At 51.5% G+C, this 20,742-nt stretch overlaps 2 protein-coding genes across 4 annotated transcripts in view; one reads left to right on the plus strand and one right to left on the minus strand.

Annotated features, from left to right (window-relative positions):
* Positions 1 to 3,039: 3,039 nt before the first annotated feature.
* On the minus strand, positions 3,040 to 7,442 carry LOC310919405 (protein C1orf43). Of its 2 annotated transcripts, none has more exons than XM_083878762.1 (8): positions 7,313 to 7,442; positions 6,712 to 6,813; positions 6,404 to 6,512; positions 6,177 to 6,230; positions 5,735 to 5,901; positions 5,565 to 5,623; positions 4,983 to 5,177; positions 3,040 to 3,665 (listed from the first exon to the last, which is right to left on the minus strand). In XM_083878762.1, exons 1-8 carry the CDS (start codon positions 7,379 to 7,381, stop codon positions 3,656 to 3,658), a joined length of 765 nt encoding a protein of 254 aa, XP_083734888.1. In that variant the 5' UTR covers positions 7,382 to 7,442; the 3' UTR covers positions 3,040 to 3,655. The 2 variants fall into 2 exon arrangements, with proteins under 2 accessions (XP_083734888.1, XP_083734887.1); XM_083878761.1 differs by lacking the exon at positions 3,040 to 3,665 and adding an exon at positions 4,108 to 4,545.
* Positions 7,443 to 7,525: 83 nt separating this feature from the next.
* The window catches only part of UBAP2L (ubiquitin associated protein 2 like), a 30,335-nt gene continuing 17,118 nt past the window's right edge, over positions 7,526 to 20,742 (plus strand). For both annotated transcript variants that reach the window (XM_083878978.1, XM_083878979.1), the window contains exons 1-8: positions 7,526 to 7,592; positions 11,517 to 11,646; positions 12,229 to 12,306; positions 13,404 to 13,514; positions 15,953 to 16,121; positions 16,441 to 16,536; positions 17,216 to 17,261; positions 17,576 to 17,685. In XM_083878978.1, coding sequence (XP_083735104.1) covers positions 11,557 to 11,646; positions 12,229 to 12,306; positions 13,404 to 13,514; positions 15,953 to 16,121; positions 16,441 to 16,536; positions 17,216 to 17,261; positions 17,576 to 17,685 — 700 coding nt within the window. In that variant the 5' untranslated portion in view covers positions 7,526 to 7,592; positions 11,517 to 11,556. The remainder of the gene's footprint in view (positions 7,593 to 11,516; positions 11,647 to 12,228; positions 12,307 to 13,403; positions 13,515 to 15,952; positions 16,122 to 16,440; positions 16,537 to 17,215; positions 17,262 to 17,575; positions 17,686 to 20,742) is intronic.

A 20,742-nucleotide genomic window follows, 5' to 3' on the forward strand; every position in this document is an offset into this window, starting at 1 on the left:
TTGCCTGTGCCCCACTGACCATTTATCAGCTCTGCCCAGCACAGGGGCTTTGCCTTTCTTGGGCTGACCCGCCTCCCCACCTTCCCAAAAAGTCTGTGCTCGGGACCCATTGTGCATCCCAAGGGCTCTGGGTCATCACAGCCTTATTTGGGTTCCTGAGGACAGCTGGGGCGTTATAAAAAGCAGCAGCAGGTCTGTGAGAGGGGGTCCTGCATTGTCCCAGGTGCCCCCTCCCCCCATGCAACGGGACACCCTGGCTGGTGCCCAGAGCGCTTCCTCAGGATGTTCAACTGGGTCTGTGCAGAACTGGCACAAAGTCCTTGCCCTCCATTTGCCTTTCTGGGGGGAGCTTAGGAGTTTTGGTGGCCCTGGGCTGACATTTACCCCTGCCCGGGGGTGGCATTGAAAAGGGCAAGATTATCCTGGTGCTATTTTGGGGGCAGGGCTTTGGCCGAGAGTGTTTGGCTCTGCAGGGAGCAGCAGGGCAGAGCCCCTCTGGGAGCCTGCTGAGCCCCGAACCCAGCTCCAGCCGTGCTGGTGCTTGGTGCTGAGGTGGAGGATGCTGTTGGCAGCTGGAGGAGCAGATTCCCTGGGTGCAGGGAGGAATTCTCAGGGCAAGAGGTGACACTTCGCCTGCAGCTGATGGGCCTTCTCATGCACAGAGATCCCATTGGCCCTATAAATCAGGTTCGGTTCTCACATGGAAGAGACCCACTGCTCTTACCCAGGGATAGATGTTGAGGGCCTAAGGGGTTCAGCACCCAGGGACCTGGGGGACAGAGACCCGGTGGCAGGTCTGGGCATCCTGGGCAGGGCACTTGCGAGGACAGTGCCCACCAAGGGCCCTGAGCAGTGGCTGCACCTCCATAAATAACACCCCCATTCCAGGGCAGTGGAGGCAGTGCTGGGCACAGGGCCAAGGGCCTTTGTACTTTCATCATCCCTGGTGTGAGCGGGGGGACAGGTGGCAAGCCCTGACCCCGCTGCCATCCTAAACCTCCGCCAACTCCCAGGACGGCTCTGGGCTCCCCCTCTCAAGTCCCATGGAGATGGGCAGACAGGTTTTATTGTGGCAGTGAGGATTGGCAGAGGGTGCAGGACAGCATGCAGAGAGCCTCCTGCCTGAGGCAGGGCACAGGCAGCATTTGGCCAAGTCGGTGCTGGGCATCCCTGGCGCTGTAAGAATATGTTTGATATTTAGTTGGTTTTCCAATAAAACAACCTAATATCAAACATATCAGACAGAGACAGGGGCAGACAGAGGTGGGAGGACCCGGAGCTCAGCTGCCTGTAAGAGAAAGAGAAGAGAAATATGAGAGCTGGGGCAGGAGTGGTATCCAGGTATAATCCCCAAGGCACTGCAGAGGAAGCACCCAGCCTCACCTCAGTGCCTGGATCCTGCTGGGCAACTGTGCCAGTACTGGGGCGCTTGGGATGCAGTGCTGGAGCAGGAGGCATCCTGTGGCTGGGATGAAGCTGGAGCAGGGCAGTGCAGGCTTGGTCTCCTGGCATGGCATGTCACGGCACACCATGACATGCACTGGCATGGAGTAGCATGCCATGGCAGGCAACGCTAGGGCCAAACGGGCCCCACATCCTTCACCATCTTATCTGGGCTGGCTTGAGGGACTCTGCTGCGCTCTGGCTTGGAGGTTGCTTGGCCGCTGTTTATAACCGCGCTCAGCTGCACTGAGCAGAGGGATGTGGCCAGCGACAGCCCTGGCCCTGCACACGTGGCCTCATTCCCATTAATTACCACCCATTGATGTCCCCCTGCCCCCTCCATGGACCCTCACACCCTTGCCGCCCAGCACTGCTGGTCGATGCAGTCGATGGCCCCACGCCGCCTGCTTCTGCCCCTGGTCATACTGCCTGTCATTAGCAGGGCTGTCAATACTGGGCAGCCAGCCCTGGCCTTCAGGCCCTGTGCCATCAAGGGGCTGCACATGACCCTGCCCAAGGACAAGCCCCACAGGGGACACAGGAGAGTTGTGCCTCACACCCCCTTACTTTGGGGGATCTGCTGGAGCTCATGGAAGTATCTCTTCCAAGGAGCAGCTGGAGGGGCTGCCTGTCCATGTTGAGGATGTGGCCCCACTCATGCTGGATGACAGAGGCTGGACCCTGACCCACACTGAGGTAACTTTTGGGACTAGGGTGGTGGTGTTCAGTGACAAGTGTACACAGGATATCATGGAGTGCTGGAAGCACAGCCTCCCCACATCACAGTAGTGCTTTGCTGCAGTGGGACGCATCAGCCTTGGGAATGGCACTGGGGCCTTTGTAGGGGCTCAAGGTTTGGTGGACCAATGGGACAGGATATGGGGCAGTCAGAATCCTGAGTGCCATGGGAAGGAAAGGGATACAGCCTGGCCTTGGGGGTGAGGGGCTTTAGCCCTCTGAGGTGGCCACACAATGAGGTGGCACTGGGGACAGCAGGGACACACATGGCAGCAGCAGTGCCACGGGCATGTGTGTGGCAGTGGGTGATGTGATGCAGCCTGACAGCTAAGCTAATGAAGGGCCATGGGCGGGGTGTGCTGGCCCAACAGCCCCCAGCCCTGTCAATAAGCAGAGTCAGATCAGGCACTGATGGGCCCTGGGGCTGGGAGACACCAAGGTCAGGCACAGGCAGAAGGGATGGGAGGTGGGGGACAGGGCCCTCCCAGCTGGGGAGCAGACAGGGATCCTGGGGTGCCTGGATGGCAAGTGGGGACAGGGAGCATTGCACCCAGCCCAGCCAGGCTCTTCTTCCTGCTACTGCAAGGCTGTGCCACATGGCCAGGAGCACTGCAGCACACGGCGTGGCGCAGCAGAACCTGTGCTGAGACAGGGACCCAGCGTGGAGCACCCAGTCTGGTGAGGCATGCTGGCCGTGCTGCCACCTCCTGGTACAGCCATGGGCAAGAGGAAATGTGCAGAATCCAGGGCACCCAGGGTTGCAGGTGACATGTCTGGATCCCAACCACAGGAATTATGCTGGGCTGTCCCATGCCTCACATGTTGCAGACATGGCCTGTCTTGCTCAACATGTTTTATTCTCAGTCAGGAGCTGGGCAATGCCAGGCCATGCCACATGTTGGGCTGAGCACTCAGAGCCGCTCTACATAGAAGGCTTTCCCCTGCTGGCGCAGCTCCTGCTGGTGCTGTAAGTGCTCATCCAGGACGAGCTGGGACAGGGCGTCTCGGCGGATCTGCCAGGTACAGGGACTGTGCTGAATCCACAAATCCCCCTGTGTCATCAGTGCTGGGGGACATTGCTCCCCAGGACGTAGTGGAGCACGACAAGGGGGCACCCACCCCTGGCAGCAGAGGGCTAGGGGACCCCAGCTGTACCCTACCAATGCCCAGCCTCACCACTGCCTGCTCCCTGCCTGCAAGGTGCAGCTCCAACTCCACACACTTCTTCAGCCGTGACTCCATGATCCACTGCAGCACCCCAAGGGATGATACCCAGCACTTTGGGTGCTCCCTCGCCTCCTGCCCACAGCTATTGAGACACAGGGTGGGCAGGTCAGGGATGCAGAAATGTTCCCCCCCAGCCTGCCCTGTGCTAGGGCTCGTCATCGTCCACAGATCCCCAGCACAAGGGATTCAGCCCCCAGGGCGCTTTGCCAGCTCTACCTCTCCAGGAGCCTTGCGCCAGCATTCCCATTCACCTGGACCTGCAAACAAAGAGCAATGTTTGTGTGGGCTGGGGTTTAACCTGGACCAGGGCACACTGCAACCCACTCCCCCCACCTGCTCCCATCTTCCCAATCCCTGTCTTGTCTGACCTCCTCCATCTGCAGTGAGGAGCTCTGGCTGTTTGGTACTGCCATGGCCAGTGCCACAGGGACCCTGCAACGGCTCTCTGCAACTGCTATGGTGCTAATGGAATACCTCCTTAGTAATGGCATCCTGGTTACAGTAACAGACTCCCAGTTACTGTAATGGTGGCATCCTGGTTACCATAACTGCGTATCTCAGTTACCATAGCAGTAATGGCAGCATCCTGGCTACCATTAATGGAATCTAGGTTACTTTGTAGAGGCTTAGGGAGGGATGCAGCTTGAGATCAGGTAGGGATGGGGTCCTGTAGTCAGATGTCAGCAGCACACATTCTACTTGAGCTAAACTGTCATTTTATTAAACAGTATTTAAAAACTGCCGAGGTCTGTACCCTCCACTCTGTGTCACCCATGCCACAGTGACGAGCTGCCGGCGCTGTCCTCAGCCTGACAGAATGCAGACTCAAGGTGGGGGCCACGAGCTTTCAGCCCCAGGAGCTCAGCAGATGCTGGCATGCGAGGTGCTGGTGAGAGTGGGAGCAAACACCTCCCCTTAGCAGAACAGATGGGACATTTAACAGTGCTTCGTCCACTCAAGATGTCCCCAAATGCCTCACTGCAGGAGAATGAGTAGAAACCTCAGCCCAAAGTGCTAGCTTAGTCATGGTGCTGAGAACAGGCACCAAACTATTTCTACCTCATCCAGGTGCACAGGCAGGCTGGGCACAAAGGGCTGACAGCAGGAACAATGACGTCATGAGGAAAAGTGTTCACCCTTCGGAAAAAAAACAGACAAGTGCCTCCAGTGCCCAAGACCCAGACGGACAGGATGGACAAACATCAGCTCCCACTAGCTGCCGCAGGGAAGGACAGGCAGAGGAGAGCGCTGGCTGGGATCCATGTCTTTATAAATAAGCTCAAGCTCATGAGTTTATTCACAGGGTCCAAGACAGTGCAGGACTCAAAGCCTGGAGTGTCATAAGCCTGTGGCAAAGAAGGCCGTGGGGCTGATCCCCATGGGCTCAGCAGCTCCAGAATGGGCTCCTGGTGAGGGCCAAACTACAGCAGTTGGAATGGAGCCCTCGCCGAGTGATGACCTCCAACATGGTGTGAGGGGGAGATCTGAGAGCGCAGCTGGTTCCTCAAGTGCTGCCTGCACTGCAGCCCAGACCCACCCAGCATACCCACTGCACCAGGCCCCTGCACGCTCACAGGGTGCTCTCCAGCGTGTTGTAGTTGTCCTTGAAACTCTTCAGCTCCAGGAAGTGTTTGGCACGTTTGCTTTTCTGGCTGGACGGAAGGTAGGTGACCTGGATGGTGGTGGGGTTGGAGACTTCAGGGGACAGGGTTAGGTCTTTCACTGCTGACTGGTGCTGCCGCTGGCTGCTGCTGCCTCGGGCCTTGGTCCTGGGGGCAGAGAAAAGGCACCACCACTGCTCCTGCTGCCCCAGAGGGGCTGCTCAGCCTGTGTCTGCCCAACCCAACATGAAGCAAATCTGCTTTTGTGATGACAACACTCACTGAAGTCTTGAAATCTAAGGCCACTGGTTCTGTGCAAGTCCCTGACTGAAAGTATTTGGAGAGAAGCAGGTATGTTGACTGCAACCATTGAACAAACCCAAAACTGCAGTAACAGATGGGCTGCAAGGAAGGAGCGAGCCCAGAGCGACAGATGGGCACAAACAGCCCCTGTCTCAGATGATGGCTGTGCCCCAAACCCCATATCTGTTCACACCTTCCCACAGGCTACTGGGGCCCAGGATCCCACCACTGCATCTGGGCAACAGCACTTACATGTTTGCCAGTTCATTTAGAGCTTCCTCATACTTCAGATATTCCATTTTCCCAAAGACCTGGATACAAACAGAAAAGACCATGGAGCATCCAGCTAAAGTTACAGCATGACCTCAGTCCCAGCAGCAGCAGAGAGCACAGGAATGCCCCATGGGCCCATCAGCACTCACCCCAGTGCCATAACGGGCGCTCTCATAGCCATCCAGCAAGGTGTCAATCAAGGCTTTGCGGATGCCTTTGAAGGAGGTGCTGGAATTCCGCAGTTCCAGCAAGTAGGCACAGAAGTTCTTCCCTATTAAAGACTTTGGGTACCGGCCCTCTACTTGAAACGGGATTTCTGGAAAAAGGCACAAGAGCTGAAGCGCAGGTAAAAATGCTTGTGCTCATCCCTATGGTCAGAAATTGCTGGCTAGATAAATTTCTGTCTGTGCCCACTGCCTCCCTTTACCAACTGCCTCAGCACATGGAGCAAGCTAACTCTCAGGCCACCAGTGGGAGAAGCAACTGTTACTCCCCAGTGAGCACCTGGAGCCTCCCTACAGGGCTGCTAGGACCCTCATTCAGGGTTGCTCTGCACCCTTCTGCTCCCACTCTTGCCCTAGGCTCTCTTACCTGATGTTCTGATTGCATCCAGCGCCTTCATCCTGTACAGGTAGTTATAGCAGCCTGGTAAAGGGAAAGCACAAACTGAGATCTATGCAAACCTTGGAGGGAAGTGAGGAAAGGAAAAACAGGAGAAGAGACACCATTTCATGTTGTGACAGGACACCAACATGAGCAGTCAAAGGTGTGATTTGGCCCAGGGGAACAAGTACAGGATGGTACCTCTGGCACAGTACCTGGTGTCTCCAGCTGCAGGAGCCGGCCGTCATCCTCTGCCAGCAGCCGTGGCTCATACTTGATGTCCTGCACCCTTGACAGTCGAATATCAATCTCTTCCTTTAAATCCTGTACAGCAGGAAAAACACATTTACAAACAGCTCACTTTCTTTGTGGGATCAAAAGGATAAGAACAGGCCCTAGATAAATTGCACCCTCTCCACTGCCTATCACCACTCTGAGGCAGCAGTTCTGACGCTGAAGCAGCTCCTGCCTGTCCCTTCAAGCATGGAAAGGCTCACAGGTGCAGGGAATGGAAAATACCCACCTTGGGTGCATGCTGCCCCACAGGCACGTGCGGGCCACGGCGGGACTTCATGGCAAAGCGCATGATCTGGCGTTTCACGAAGATGAACAGCAGCACAAAGACCTGTGGAGCCACAGCGGGGTGGGGGTCAGGCAGGTGCCGGGCTGGGGGGGGGGGGGGGGGGGGGGGGGGAGGGGAGGGGATAGGTCTCAGAGCCAGCCTGTGCCCAGCCCTCCGGCCCCTGCTTCCGAGCCCCTCCAACCCCGGCGAGCAGAGCTCTATATTCAGCCCACTAGGAGCCCCACGGACACTCAAGTCAGCTCCACGCCCTCCCATGCCCTACTCACGTCCTCTCCCCGCCCACCGACCCCAGGAGCCCACGGACTCTCCGGCCCTGCCCTATGAGGGCCCCGAGCCCGACTCCGAGGGGTTCCCCACAGGCAGCCCGGGACATGTCTCACGGGAGCCTTATCGACTCCTCGGGTCCGGGCCCGCGGGAACTCCACGGAAGCGCCAGGATCAGCCTCGCGGAGGCTCCACAAACTCGCGTGGTCCGGCTCCGCGGACACTCCAGGCCGCACAGACACGCCAGCCCATCCCGCCCTGTCCTGCTGGCCCTCACCAGGCTGCCGTAAGCCATGACCAGCACCACGTTGACCCCCGAGAGCCAGTTGCTGCCGGCCCCCGCCATGCCGGGCCCGGCCCGGGGCCGCACAACATGGCGGCCACAAAGCCGCTCTGCGCCCACACCACGTGACCAGAGGAGCCTAAATCACGTGATCCGTACGGGGCCGCTACAGTGCCCCCGCGTACATCACGTGTTCGGCGCGGGCAGCCCCGCCCCCGCCCCGGTCACGTGCTGGGGGCGGGGTCGGGGGAGTTGTCAGTGCGGGCGGACCCAGGTAAAGTTGCGGCGGCAGCGACGGTGGCTCCGGTACCGCGCGGTCCCCGAACCCGTCCCTGCTGGCTCCTGCTGCCCCCCCCCCCCCCGCCCCGCGCCCGGCCTCGCCACCTCCCGCCCACCCGGTCTCGCTACGTCCGGTGCCCCAGGGGCGGCTCTGAGCCCCGCCACTGCCGCCGCTGGGCCCCGCGCGGCCTAGTGGGCCGGGCCGTAGCCGGGGGCTGGCGTAGCGCGCGGCCGGCGCAGGTGAGGCGGGCGGGCGGGCCGGGTGCGAGCGGGGGGGGTGAAATGGCGGCCGCGGCCATGAGGGCGGAAGCGGCCCCAACTCGCCCGCCTCTCCGTTGTGGGCCCGGCCTGGCGACGCTGTAGGAGTTCCCGCCGGCGCCCTCCAGTTCGGTCTGGTCCGTCACCTCATTGTGTGCTGTGATCTGGGCCGCGGGGTCGGGCGGCTCCGACCCTGCCGCGCTCTCGGGGCCTGCCCGTCACCGCCGCTGCCGGCGGTAACAATGGGAGCCGTGCTCCCGCCCTGCCGGGCTCCTTGCGGGCCTCCAGGCCCGCTGCTGCCACCGCTCCTCACTGGCTCTCCGGGGGCTGTGGCTGGGGTGGTTCCACTGCCCACGTGAAATTCCCGGGCAATAGCGATTCGGGGATCCTGGAGGAGCCCCGGCCCGCGAGTGCCGCCCTGCTCCATGTTCCTCCGTCCCGGTCTGGGGGGGTCTGCTTGCACCCTCCGGCCCGGGAGTCTCCCCACCAAAGCGCTGCCCGTCGATACCAAGTTGGGGTCTCTGACGGCATATCCGGGAGCATCTCCCTAAAAGCTCGTGCTTTGCATACACGGTATGACTCGGTTTGTGGCCACCATATCTTTGCTTTGGGAAAAAACGTCTTGCATTGATAACCCTCTTTTCGGGTCCTCATTCTGCCCCATGTGCTTTGCCTTCTCTGACCCTTTCGTTTGGGGCTTTGGAGCTTTTTGCACATGTTAACTAAGCTTTGTTGGAATGGGATGAAAATACCATTTTTTCTGTATTAACACATCAGGGAAACTGAAACTGGGATGTATCAGGGTGAGCGGCAGCCAGCAGGTCTGGCATAGCCATGGGACCTACAGATCCTGGTTCTGAAACTGTAACTTACCTGACATTTCTAATAAAATGAACAGTTTGTTACATTTTTGTATCCCCTCATTTTCTGGAGACTCCACACTTCACTTGTGTAGTTGAGACTCTCCTCTTTAGACCTGGTGGGAAGGCAGTGGTGTGGTCTGAGAAGAAATGGAAGTAACAGCAAATGCTTCATTTGATGCAGTGTCTTTGACCAGAAGGTGTTGTAACCTGTAACTGTGAAACTTCTTGTTTTCCGTAAGCCCTGTCCGTGTGCAGTGCTGTTGGCCTAAGGTGTGGGTGCTCCTCCATTTAACACTAATGCTCCAGTGTGGACTGGTCACCACTCATTTTGGCTGGAGCTGCTCTTTCACCTCTTGGTGGACGTATGCAGGTTGCTCTTTAAAGAGAAGAGATGAAGTGTTTTTGATGAGAACAGCTTTGACCTGGGAAACTTGCATGCAGCTTTGGGGCTAGTGCAGGCATTGGGGTGACTGTGTTCTGCGGCTCAATGCTGCCGGTGAGCTGATCTCAGGTTCCTCCACTGAGGAATAAGTTACCAGTAGCCAAGTCGTCTTTCCTCAAGGCTGCTGTGTGATCTGCACGGGGACACCCATGCAGCCTCAGCAGAGTCAGGGCCTGGCTGAGGTTTTGATTGTAGATATTTTTCTTACGGGTTTTTTGCACGTTAAAGGAAACATTTGTATTACCAGTGGGAGTGATGCAGCTGGCCAGGGCGGAGCATGGCAACTGCTGAACAATGCCTGGATGCTGCACAAGGTTTGAACTCAGTCTGCTGGACCTATGGCCCAGGGAAGTTGCAGTTTGGGTTCCTATGGATGTGTGGAATCACTTCCCTCTGGGCCTGTGATTGGCTTAGTATGACCAATTGTGCGTGAAACTTAGAACAAGAAGAAAAAAAAATATATATACCACAGGAATGGCGCCTGCACAGAGGGGATCGCAGGGGATAGAAGGCTTTTCCTTCTCTGCCTTGGCAGAAGTGCAAGCTTGATGCTCTTCACCTGTATCTCAGGGGCTCCTGGTACCTGCACAGGTATCTTGGATTGTTTCCTGATAAGGGACCTTGGCATTATACAGCTGTAAAACTGTGGTGTTAAGTTGCCATGGGGCATGGCTAGCTGTGAATGGGGGAATTGTGAGGTTTCATGGGTAGCTACAGGAGCAATTGCACAGAAACTTGCCTACAGAGAAAGTCCAGGTGCTGGTGGGAGCAGGTATAGGGGTTGTGCATCTAGTGTAGAGGCACTGTTGGGACTTCTCTGCTCTCAGGAGGGATTTCTCACCCAGTCGAGTACTTGCAAACTTCAACAAGAGATTCCCCAACTTTTCCCGCACTATTTGCTAATGCTGTTTCTGAGCTTCACTGCTTGACACGCCATGTTTCTCTCTGTGCTGCCCTGCTCACGTACAGCAGTGTTTCACATTGGATCCTGCAGGTCTGATTGTCTTGCTTAACTTTTCTCCCTGCTTCTACACTCTTGTCTGTGGCTCTTTCTCATGTTGGCCTGGGGCACAGCAGCAGGTCCTGCTGCCTTGGGGGAAGGCTTTGCAGTCATAGTAATGAAATACAAAAATGTGAATTCTGTGATTATTGAAATTTCAGGGGCTCAGAAGCTGTGAGTCCTAACAAGTGCTGTGGGATGTCTCTCGCATCCTTTGTGCCTGGAAGGCACTTAGAGAGGGTAAAATCTCAGTACTAATCCCTTTCCAACACCCCCTGCCCTGAGGCCCAATGCGAGGTTAGAAAACTCTGCTTGCTTTGGACGCTGAAACTCTTCTTGGGATTTTTTTGCCTCAAGCAGTGTTATCTAACAGTATTAATGGCCGTTATTCCTTGTAGACATCTTGTTCACCTTTTTGGTATGTTTTTAATAAAAAATACTAAGAAAAACTTCATTTTTCCAGTTTGAGGGAATAATTTAAGTAAGCAAAAATAGGCACTTCTGCAAGGGCAGGTTTTCTTCCTTAAAACAAAAAATTCCACAGACCTGTAGCACCACTTATTGCTAGAGCCTGGAGCATTTTTGCTTGCCCTGTTTTAAAGGCAAGAAAGGAAAAGGGGAAGTAGGAGATGTGTCCGAGGCTCTGAGATGCTCTGTCCTCTAAGTGAAGTTTCTTTGAAGGTTTTTTCAAGCCTTCCTGCTCCATTTGATGGCCACAGCCTCAGCTTGGGCACATGATGTATCTGTGCCTGCTCACACGTGTGTTTCAACAAGAAGTTGTTAAACTCTTTGCCTCAAATCCAGAGAATGGCTTCAAACGTAAGGAGGGTCAATCTAGATTACCTGAGAAAGAGGTTTTTTCACAGTGAGGGTGGTGACACCCTGGCACAGCTTGCCCAAAGAAGCTATGGTTCCCCCACCTCTCGAAGTGTTCATGGTCAGGTTGAATGGAGATTGAAGCTACCCGGTCTGGTGGAAGGTGTCCCTGCCCATGGCAAGGGGGTGGAACTGGATGAGCTTCAAGGTCCCTTACAACCCAAACCAGTCTGTGAGGCTATGATTTTCCTTTGGCTTCTGGTCCCTGAGTGCTTCCACCTGGATGCAGGTGATATTCCATTTGGAGCACTCTGCAATGGTATCCAGAGAGAAACCTCAAGAAGTACAAGTGGCTGGTTTGTGTTGAGAGCATGTGGTGTTGGCAGCCTGACTCGCTGTGGTTTTAGGGAAGTTGTGGGGAGGGTGGGGATCTACAGCAGCCGTTCTGGCTTTGTTGCCCTTGTGATTGTTCAGTGTTGGTGCTGCCTTTTGTTTTTGGTATCTAACAGTCCATTCTCTCTTCTCCCCGACCTACTGCAGAGTTCAACCTTGTAAATACTGTTATTTGTATATACTGTAAATGATGACATCGGTGGGCACTAACCGAGCCCGGGGTAGCTGGGAGCAGACACAGACACAGAGCCAGACGCAGCACAAGCAGCGCCCACAGGTAAGGGCAAGTGTTCATAGAAACCAGGTAGCTTGTAGGTGGAGACCTGGCACTCTTGTCTGATCTGGTACGGATAACGGATGGGCTATCCTAACGAGCTCTCCATGTGTCACAAGGTGCTGCTGCCAGAGCCCCTGGTTAATTGGGCAGCTGTTGACATTGGGGTTTCCATGTCTGTTTCCAAGTGGGAGCTGCAGCTGGGATTTGGTTTTATTTCTGCTTGTCCGTTCCTTACACACTCTAATGAATGTAAATGGCTGAGAAGCCACCTGCAATGGGTCGTGGTGGTAAGGTCTGCCCCAAAACAGATGTGGTTTGGGTGACTGCTGCTCATCTGGTGCCATGAGGCCATTCAACGGTATATCCCTTTATTCTAGAACTCCTCTTCTTGCTCCTTTTTCATCTCACTTTCTCTCTGGAGTTTTCCTTCTCTGACCCTTGTTTGTGCCTTCTCTTTTCTGTACTGATTCCTTTCCATAGTTTCCAGAGAACTTGGGGTATCACAGTGGCCTTTAGAGGATGGTTTGGAAGTACACCACTCTGACGATGTGCTCTGTCTCTCTCTGATTTTTTTTTTTTTAGGCTACTGCAGAACAGATTCGACTTGCACAGATGATTTCGGACCACAACGATGCTGACTTTGAGGAGAAGGTGAAACAAGTGAGTGTGGAAAATGAAGATGAACTCTGAGAGGAAGGCGAGATCACAGCGAGTACCATGAATGCTGGGGGGGATGGGAGTTGGCTGCTCCCTGAATTTCCTTGGACTGGCTTCATTAAGTTGTATCGTAGCATGGTTTGGGTTAGTAGGGATGTTAAAGGATACCCAGTTCCACTCCTGTGCTATGGTGATAACTTCCCACTGTCCCAAGTTATTCCAAGCTTTGTCCAACCTGGTATGGAACACTTCAGTGATGGGGCAGCCACAGCTTCTCTGGGCAACCTGTACGAGGGTCTCACCACCCTCATGTGGAAGAATTTCTTCTCAATAGCCTGTATAACCCTGCCCTCTGGCAATGGAAGCCATTCCCCTGTCCTGTCATTCCAGGCCCGTGTCCAAAGTCCCTTTCCAGCTCCCTTGGAGCCTCTTTAGGCCTTGGAAGGGGCTCTGAAGTCTCCCTGGAGCTTTTACTTTTGCAGGCTCAACACCCCCAGCTCTCCCAGCCTGTCTCCAGAACAGAGGGGCTTCAGCCTTCAGAGCATCTCCATGGCTTCCTCTGGACTCTCTCTGGCAGCTTCTTGTCCTTTCTGTGCTTGGGCCCCAGAATGGGAGGCAGAATCCCCCTCTTCACATGCTTCCCACACTGCTGTGGATGAGCCTAGGACAGCACTGGCTTTCTGGGTTCCCAGTGTGCATGGCCAGGTCATATTAACTCACTCCCAAGTCCTTCTCCTCAGGGCTGCTCTCTGTCCATTCTCCCCCAGCCTGTGTTTTTGTTCGGCATTGCCTTGATGCAGGTGCACCAACTTCTGTCTTGCTGAACTTCTAGTTTGTTTCTGCAGGTAACAGTGTTACCCTGAGACAGTGAGGTTGTAGTGAAAGGAGAGTCATGGTGAAACTGGTAACTTAAAAACTCTCAATCACTTCTTACTGAGGAACATAGCTAAACTGAGAAGGCTGGGGAGATTCTCTAGCCCTTCAATTTTTTGTTGAATTCTGGTTTGGGATTCAGCTCGCTTGCCTCCTGAGAGACCCATAGAGATTTTGGTGCCATCTTGGTTTGGAACATGTTGACCATGCTGTCGTCTTCTCTACAGCTGATCGACATCACAGGCAAGAATCAGGATGAGTGTGTGATTGCTCTGCATGACTGCAACGGAGATGTCAACAGGGCCATCAACGTGCTGCTGGAGGGCAATCCGGACACGGTAGGATTAGGTCCTGTAAATCTGGTGAGGCCTAGTTCAGTGTAACTGCACATTTGAAGGTGAGGCATCCAGTAATGTCAAGATAAGGAGAGCCACTATGACTGACTAGTCCTGCAGGAGCATGGACAGTGTGACTGTGACCTGGCTTGCTGAACGCTGGTCTCTATGGGCTTGCACGGGTTGTAAGAATGGCCCTAGACTTGAAGGAATAGAGGAGAAACTGGCAGAAATAATTTCCTTCCTATTACTTTTGAAGCAGTTAAACAATAGTATAGTGGCATCTGTATGTGCTTTCACACCAGTGAGTGTGAAGGAACGTAGCTTTCTCCATCACGGCTGAGTAACCTGCATTGAAAGTCAGGTGTGCATCAGCTGTGTTTCCTTTCTGTCAGAGCAACATGTTTTGTGTGTCTCTGGCCCTAAAAATTAATTTCTTAGTGATGCACTGACTGCCTTCTGTGCTGCTGCCTGTGCCGTGGTTTCAAGGGCCTTTTTGCTGTTTGTTGTGGAGTTGGGCTTGGCTGCTGTTTCTCATGCAGGTGCTAGTCTTCAGGCAAGCTGAGGTCAGCCCCAAGAACAAGAGTACTTGCTTGGGAGGAACCTTCTGCCTGCATGCAGGATGTCATTCATTTTGTGACAAAGACAGCGGAGATGCAAGTACTGTTACAGCCCAAGAAAAAGCCTATGAATGCGAGATCCTTCCAAACCACTGCTGATATCACATATCTTCCTGGCACCCTGGTTTGGTTGGAGCCAACTCAACTCTGAGTTGAGAGACTAAATATCATTTTAGAATATTATGCTTTAGCTCATTTTTTTTGCCTATGATAAGCCCTGGGTGTATGTGGATGTGGACACTCAGACTATATTTTGTGTATGGCAGCTGCTCCCCAGGGTCTGGTTCTCTGCTTGCTTTGACTTCAGACAGGTTCTGTACAACACAAGTGTGCGTTCCTCCTTGTCTTTAGAAAGCCCTTTCCATTGACAACTGAATAAAATAGCTTTTGGAAAATCATTTTAGAAAAGGGAATGATAGGGATGTGCATTGCTAAAGCACAGCTCTACCATGACTGTATTCTCCTCCACATCTCTTTTTAATCAGTGACTTCTAGTCAGAGAACAAACGGCTGCTATCACAGCAATTTAATTGCCTAGAGAAACACATTGCTCATGAGAGTAGCATCCAGGACAGTGTGCAGCACATGGTGCTGTGTAGCAGCACCTCCTTTTTTGGATGAGCACCACAAGGCCTTGCAGGGCAGGGCTGTGGAGAGGCAGGCAGGGAGCTGGCAGAGGAAGTGCTGGGCTGCTGCTGATCCAGGATGGTGGCCTTGCAGTTACAGCATCACTGAGCACAGGCAGCCCCTCTACTGCCATTGGTCAAGCATCTTGGAGCTGCTTCTGGCCTGGATCCAGTTTGTGCAGCAATCCCAGAAAGGAGATTTTCTTATAACAAACAGATCTTTGGGTGCTCTGGTGCTGAGGACGACTTACCTGCTTAGCTAGTTACTGGTAATGTACTGTATTTCAAACAGTAAGGGAGCAAGTATGACCTTAGCATTAGATTAGATTTGGTTAAAAAAAGAAATTACTTGAAAAGTGCTTACTTGGAATACTGTAATTTTAAAGTTTATTTCTGAGCCAGATACCTATGGAAAAAGACTTTGGAAGCCTTGGGTTTGATGCCAGTTTGTGCCACTATGTTGCTGGGTTTTTTGTCATTGTCCTGGCATGCTGCCATTCAAACCCAGCTGCCAGTTGTGTCTTCAGGTGATTGTCTATGACTTAAGACTATTTTTTAATTGTTCTAATGGTGTCCAGCATCAGTTTGAGTATGAAACCACGGCAGCCATCAGAAAATACATGGGTGCAGGCCCATGGCAGTGAGCTGGAGGCACACTTTAACATTTTGCAGTTGAACTGCCTGTTGCTTAAGTTCTGTGATGCTTCTCTCCATCTGAGATGATATTTAGGGGAGAGGTTTTGTTAATAACTTTACATCTGCAGAAAGAACTTACCCAAATGTTGACTGCAGGTCACTATGAAACATTTACCTGGGTTATTCTGAGAGCTCCTGGTGACCTGTGTGAAATGGCAGGCTTTTTTTCCCCTAAGCAAGGTAAATTTATCCGTGCTTTGAATTGTAGAAGTATCGTGCCCTCTCTATTGAAGAATTTTAGTAGATCTTTGCAGAACTAGAATAACTCATCTGTTACCTCAAACTGCATGCTAGTCAGCTCTAAGAAGGCTTGGCTCGAACAAAGTAGATGTGCTATACGTAAACTGATAGACTCCTTAAAAAATTGATCTGGCAAACATTTTTGTGGAGACCCCTGTTATATTCTCTGTAGCATGTTTTAATCTTAGTGAATTTGCACCTTTCATTGATCTAACTGTGATTAATTTGATTAATTTCTTTCCCCTTTGCCAACCTTCAGCATTCCTGGGAAATGGTTGGAAAGAAGAAAGGTGTCTCAGGACAGAAGGAGAGTGGACAGACAGAACCCAGTGAGGAAAGCAAAGAAAACCGGGATCGGGAGCGGGATTTCAGCAGACGACGTGGTGGGCTGCCGAGGCGAGGGCGAGGTGCCACCCGTGGAAGAGAGTGTATGGACCTGCTGTTCAATAACTCATAAAACCCTCACACTGAAGCACACTGTGCTTTGTAACAGTTGTCAGAAGAGTATTTTGGGCAGACATATCTGTGAGGAAAACCACCAATGTGCATGTGTGGATCTGTTTAATGTTCACCTGTCTGAGATGATTCTTTGTGTGATGCCCACTTACCATCAGCTTAAATCAAAAGTTCAGGGAGCATGTGGTGATGTGGTCCCCCACACAACCACTGCATTTTGGGGTTTGAGATCTGATCTAGTATCTCCACTAAAGCAGGATGAGTCTTGAAATTGTCTTTGCTGTCTTTCAGTTCGGGGCCAGGAGAATGGACTAGATGGTGGTAAGAGTGGAGGATCTTCTGGAAGAGGCACGGAAAGAGGGAGGCGGGGACGTGGCCGAGGCCGAGGTACACATGGAATATGAGATCCCCAGGGGGTGGGAGCAGAAGAATTACGTCAGTGTATCTATCTCCCCTGAGGTTCCAAAGTCTTTTTTGGGAGGAATTGCCAAACTGAAAATATGCACATGATTTTTCGGTTCTCGTGCTTATTTTTAGTGCTTACATGTTGATTTCCCATCTTAAAGATGCTAGAAACAGCACGTGCACAGAGTTAGAAAAAAAAAATTGTGCTTTATTACAGAGGTGAGAAGTTGAAAAACTCAAGGTTGACTACTTTAGCAGGCGGGCCAATGGCTTGTTAGCAACAGAACCTGCATCCTCATCATTCTTGCTCGTGTATCTGAGCACCACCGGTGGCTTGGACTTTAAATACTTGGGACAGAAATTATTTTTACCCTAAAATCTGCTGCTTAGGAATTGTCACTGAGTTCACATACCGCAGAAATTCGAACCTAGGGTCCAGTACTTATGGTTTGTGCCTCCTCTGAGCCTGGAATCATGGATTGCTAATCATGCTGCCAGTCAGCTGAAGTCACTCCCATACATCAAAAGATGTTGCTAGCAAATCCCATCAACCCAGGAAGATCCTCTCTTCCTTTCGTATTCTGGGCATCAGAACTCTCTATGTTGTTCAAGTGTTTCTTTTCCCGGTAATGTAGAGCAAAGCATGTGTGTATATTTACAGGTGGCTCTGGACGGCGAGGGGGAAGGTTTTCTGCCCAAGGCATGGGGTAAGTTTCACTGACACAAACCACAGCAAAAATAAAAGTCTGTGCATGAATGGTACTGTTTGCGTCAGTCATTTCTGTTCTCGTTTTCCTTTTCTGTTTGTTTTTGGGATTTTTATTTGCTTGGTTTTGTTTAGTTTTGTTTTTGAATAAGGCCCAAACTGCATCATGGTAACTTATGTTTGGGATGGCTAGTGTAGGTGAAGCATCTCTCTGCTGAGAGAGCTGACTTGTGATAATGTTATGGTCTGAATAAAATTAATTGCTTTCAAAATGCTTTGGCGGAGTGAACATTTCCATCCTCATCTTTCTTACAGAACTTTCAACCCAGCTGACTATGCTGAGCCAGCCAGCACGGATGAGAACTACGGGAATAGCAACAACACGTGGAACAGCACTGGGAGCTTTGAGCCGGATGATGGCACAAGTAAGTGTCTTTGTATGTGTGTGTGCTGGTTTGTATTGAGAACATGAGTGGATTTTGCATCCATCCAGTTGCAGTGAGGACATTCTAGGCAGGTCTTAGGCTCAGGGATGCAGGAACAGGTTGTTGATTCAGAGATGGATTTCAGTGACCCTCATACTTTGCAACCTTTGCACATTAGAAATGGGAGCTGGATGATTGCTCTGGGGTGGGCTTGTGGGTGATGTTGCCCGACGGAGGCACAAGAATACTCACCTCTATTTGTTTTCCTGTAGAAACCATGCTACTGCTTGAAAAGGTGTTTTTTATAAACTAGTGGGATAAGCAGATCCAAGGTCTCCCAGTGGTTGGTGTATTCTCCAGAGAATTACTCAGTCAGATGTATTACTCTTCATTTTGATACTGGAAGCATTTTTTCTTTCATGGTCATCTTGCTCAAACCATGATGGGATAGGACTTTGTTACAGAAACAAGCTGAAAACAATTCTGCTTTTCCTGTTTGAAACAAACATGTTTTCTGGGTGATTCCGAACGCCCAGCTGCCTCTGCACATTCTCCTGCAGGGGAAAACTGGTGCTCTGGGTTTTGTTTCACGTACGCACAATATTAAGGCACAGGTGAACTGAGATTTTGCAGTGTGAAAATGAGACGGTCACAGTCCTTGACTGCAAATAGCCTTTTGCGAGGGGGGGGTGGGGGAGGGCAGGGCTAATTGGTGGGTTTGTTGTCTTTTTTATGGGGGAGTCTTGCACCACTGCAAAGTCAAACTATTTTTCCACAATTACTGAGTATTTAAGTAAATACCATGTCTTGGGTATAAGAAGCATCGACACCTGTGTTAATGGTGCTTTAGGCCACTTCCGTACTTCTTGGTTTTGCTGAAAAACTGATAGATTTAGAAAGAGAGAATTAAAGACCCATTAACTGAGATACTTTTTACTGCATACTGTTGGTGTCAGGGAGAAGGTTGGGGGTGGTTCGTTTATATTTTCATTGGGTTTGTTTGGGTTTGGGTTTTTGTTCCATTTTTGCCTTCAGAAAACAGCTATTGTAGAAGGGAGGGTGTTTTTGTGAAACACCAGCAGACAGAGTGATGATCTTCTTGGCAGCTGAAAAGGGGTTTTAAATAACCAGAGGGAGTAGTGTGGGATTGTGTTTGAGGCAGTGGGTGTGCTTGCCTCCTCAAAAAGGATGGGAGTGGACAAGCTCTGTGTGCTGGAAGTTTAACTGTCTAGTGGGAACAGGCTTGTGTGTGGATGGTTTTGTTTTTCCTGTGTTGGTGTTCTGTGGAATTGTGGAATGAAGTGGGTTAGAGTGTGGTTAGGGGGGACTGAAGATTATTCAGACAAACAACTCAGTTTTGCTGTAGTACTACAACACAGCTGTAAAGTTTATTGTGCAACACCACTGGTCGCCTCTGTTGTGTGTGGTTGTTTTGTTTCCAATTTAGTAGCCACAGGCGTCTCTCTAAATTAATAATATCCACAAGTACAATTTGACTGGTGTTACATGGGGGCAGTGAAATTCACCTACACTTCTTTAAAGCAAAATTTCACTGGTTGTCTTTCTTGGGGTTTTTTTTTGTTTTGTTTTGTTGTTTTGTTTTGTTTTGTTTCAGGGCTTGATTTCATTGGGGGTGAGGGGTCAAATTATCCCCGAAAATTTGACACTGCTCCTGGTACGATACATCCAGGTGCACTAACTGCCCTGGATACCTTTACTGTATAGCTTTTTTAAAAAAAATCTGAAATATCTGTGGATATGTCATTCTTCTCTCTTAATTTATTAATTTTAATTAATATATGATATTTGTTCTAACTGTGCTTTTACTAATGCTGACACCTTGAGTGTAAATTGGGAGAGGCTAACACCAGTTCCTGTGGATTATGCAAATTTTAACTTCAGCCATTGCTTGTTGTGCCCAGAGCAGCTCTGTGTCTGCAGAGCTGGTGACATAGAATCCCACCCGAGGGCAAGAAGTGTGAGGCAGCTCAGTCATATTCCCCTTGTCTCGCATCCCAAAAGCTGTGACTTGCTGTTGTCCCTGTGCTGTTCCGCTGGCCTCCCTGCTGTTCCCGCTTAGGGTCACAACACTGCTGCAAGGGCAGTTGGTCTGGCTGAACTCTCTCTGCACTTTGCCTCTACTTACGGCTGCTGCTGGGTGAGCAATGCCCAATGGCTGCTCTGGCATGCTCAGGCTGCCTGGTTGCTCCTCTTCACGTCCCTGCAGTTGAAGATGATGGTGGATTTTGAGATGACAAGGATGCTTGATGGCAAAGCTGCTCTATGCCTGGCCGCTTTATTTCCTGCTCTTATACCATTGTCCTTATGAGGCTAAGAGATGCCTTACCTATAGAGAATTCCTTTGATGTCCATAGTAAGGCCAACATCCTGTTTGACTGTCTCTTCCATCTAACCTGAGGTTTTTTGAAGTTGAGCCTAAGGGACCTTCCAGAAGAACTTGACTCTTGAAGGTCAAGGCAGGAGGAGAAGTGTTGAGGCTGAAGAGTCTCTCATGCAAGGGCCCAAAAGCAGACAGACATATATGGAGTGCTTCTACCATGTTGGAGCATTTCCTGGTTCTCACCTCAGGGTTAATCTTTAACTTCTGCAGGCAGCACAAGGCCATCCAGTCCAGCACTGCTATTGTGATTTTGCTGCCCTTTGGCTTTGTTTGAATTAACATTCCTTCGAGGTGCAGAGTGCGGGCCTTTGGGTCTGTTGTCTTCCTAGTGCAGGGTGACAAGCCTGCAATCCAGTCGTGGAGAGGCAGGTGACTGCCTACTGGGCTGTGGGAGGAGCAAGCTGGATGGTTATCTCCCAGTTTAAAATGGAGAGTCTATTTGGGGAGGGGTTTGAAAAGCCTGGAGACACAATGAGATTTTTTTTTCCTTCACCACATTCATATTTGCACATGTTGTTGGCTTAATTTTATTTTTTCCTCTTTTTCTTGGTTTGAGGAGCGTAAAGACCAGCAGCTTTTTGAAGGGCTTTCTGAAAGCAGAGAGGAATGCTTGCTGTTCAGGAGGCCACCTTTCTGAAATGGTTTTAGAAGGCTCA

The sequence above is a fragment of the Zosterops lateralis genome (assembly GCF_965231275.1).
Source record: "Zosterops lateralis genome assembly, chromosome: 27".
Lineage (NCBI taxonomy): Eukaryota > Metazoa > Chordata > Aves > Passeriformes > Zosteropidae > Zosterops > Zosterops lateralis.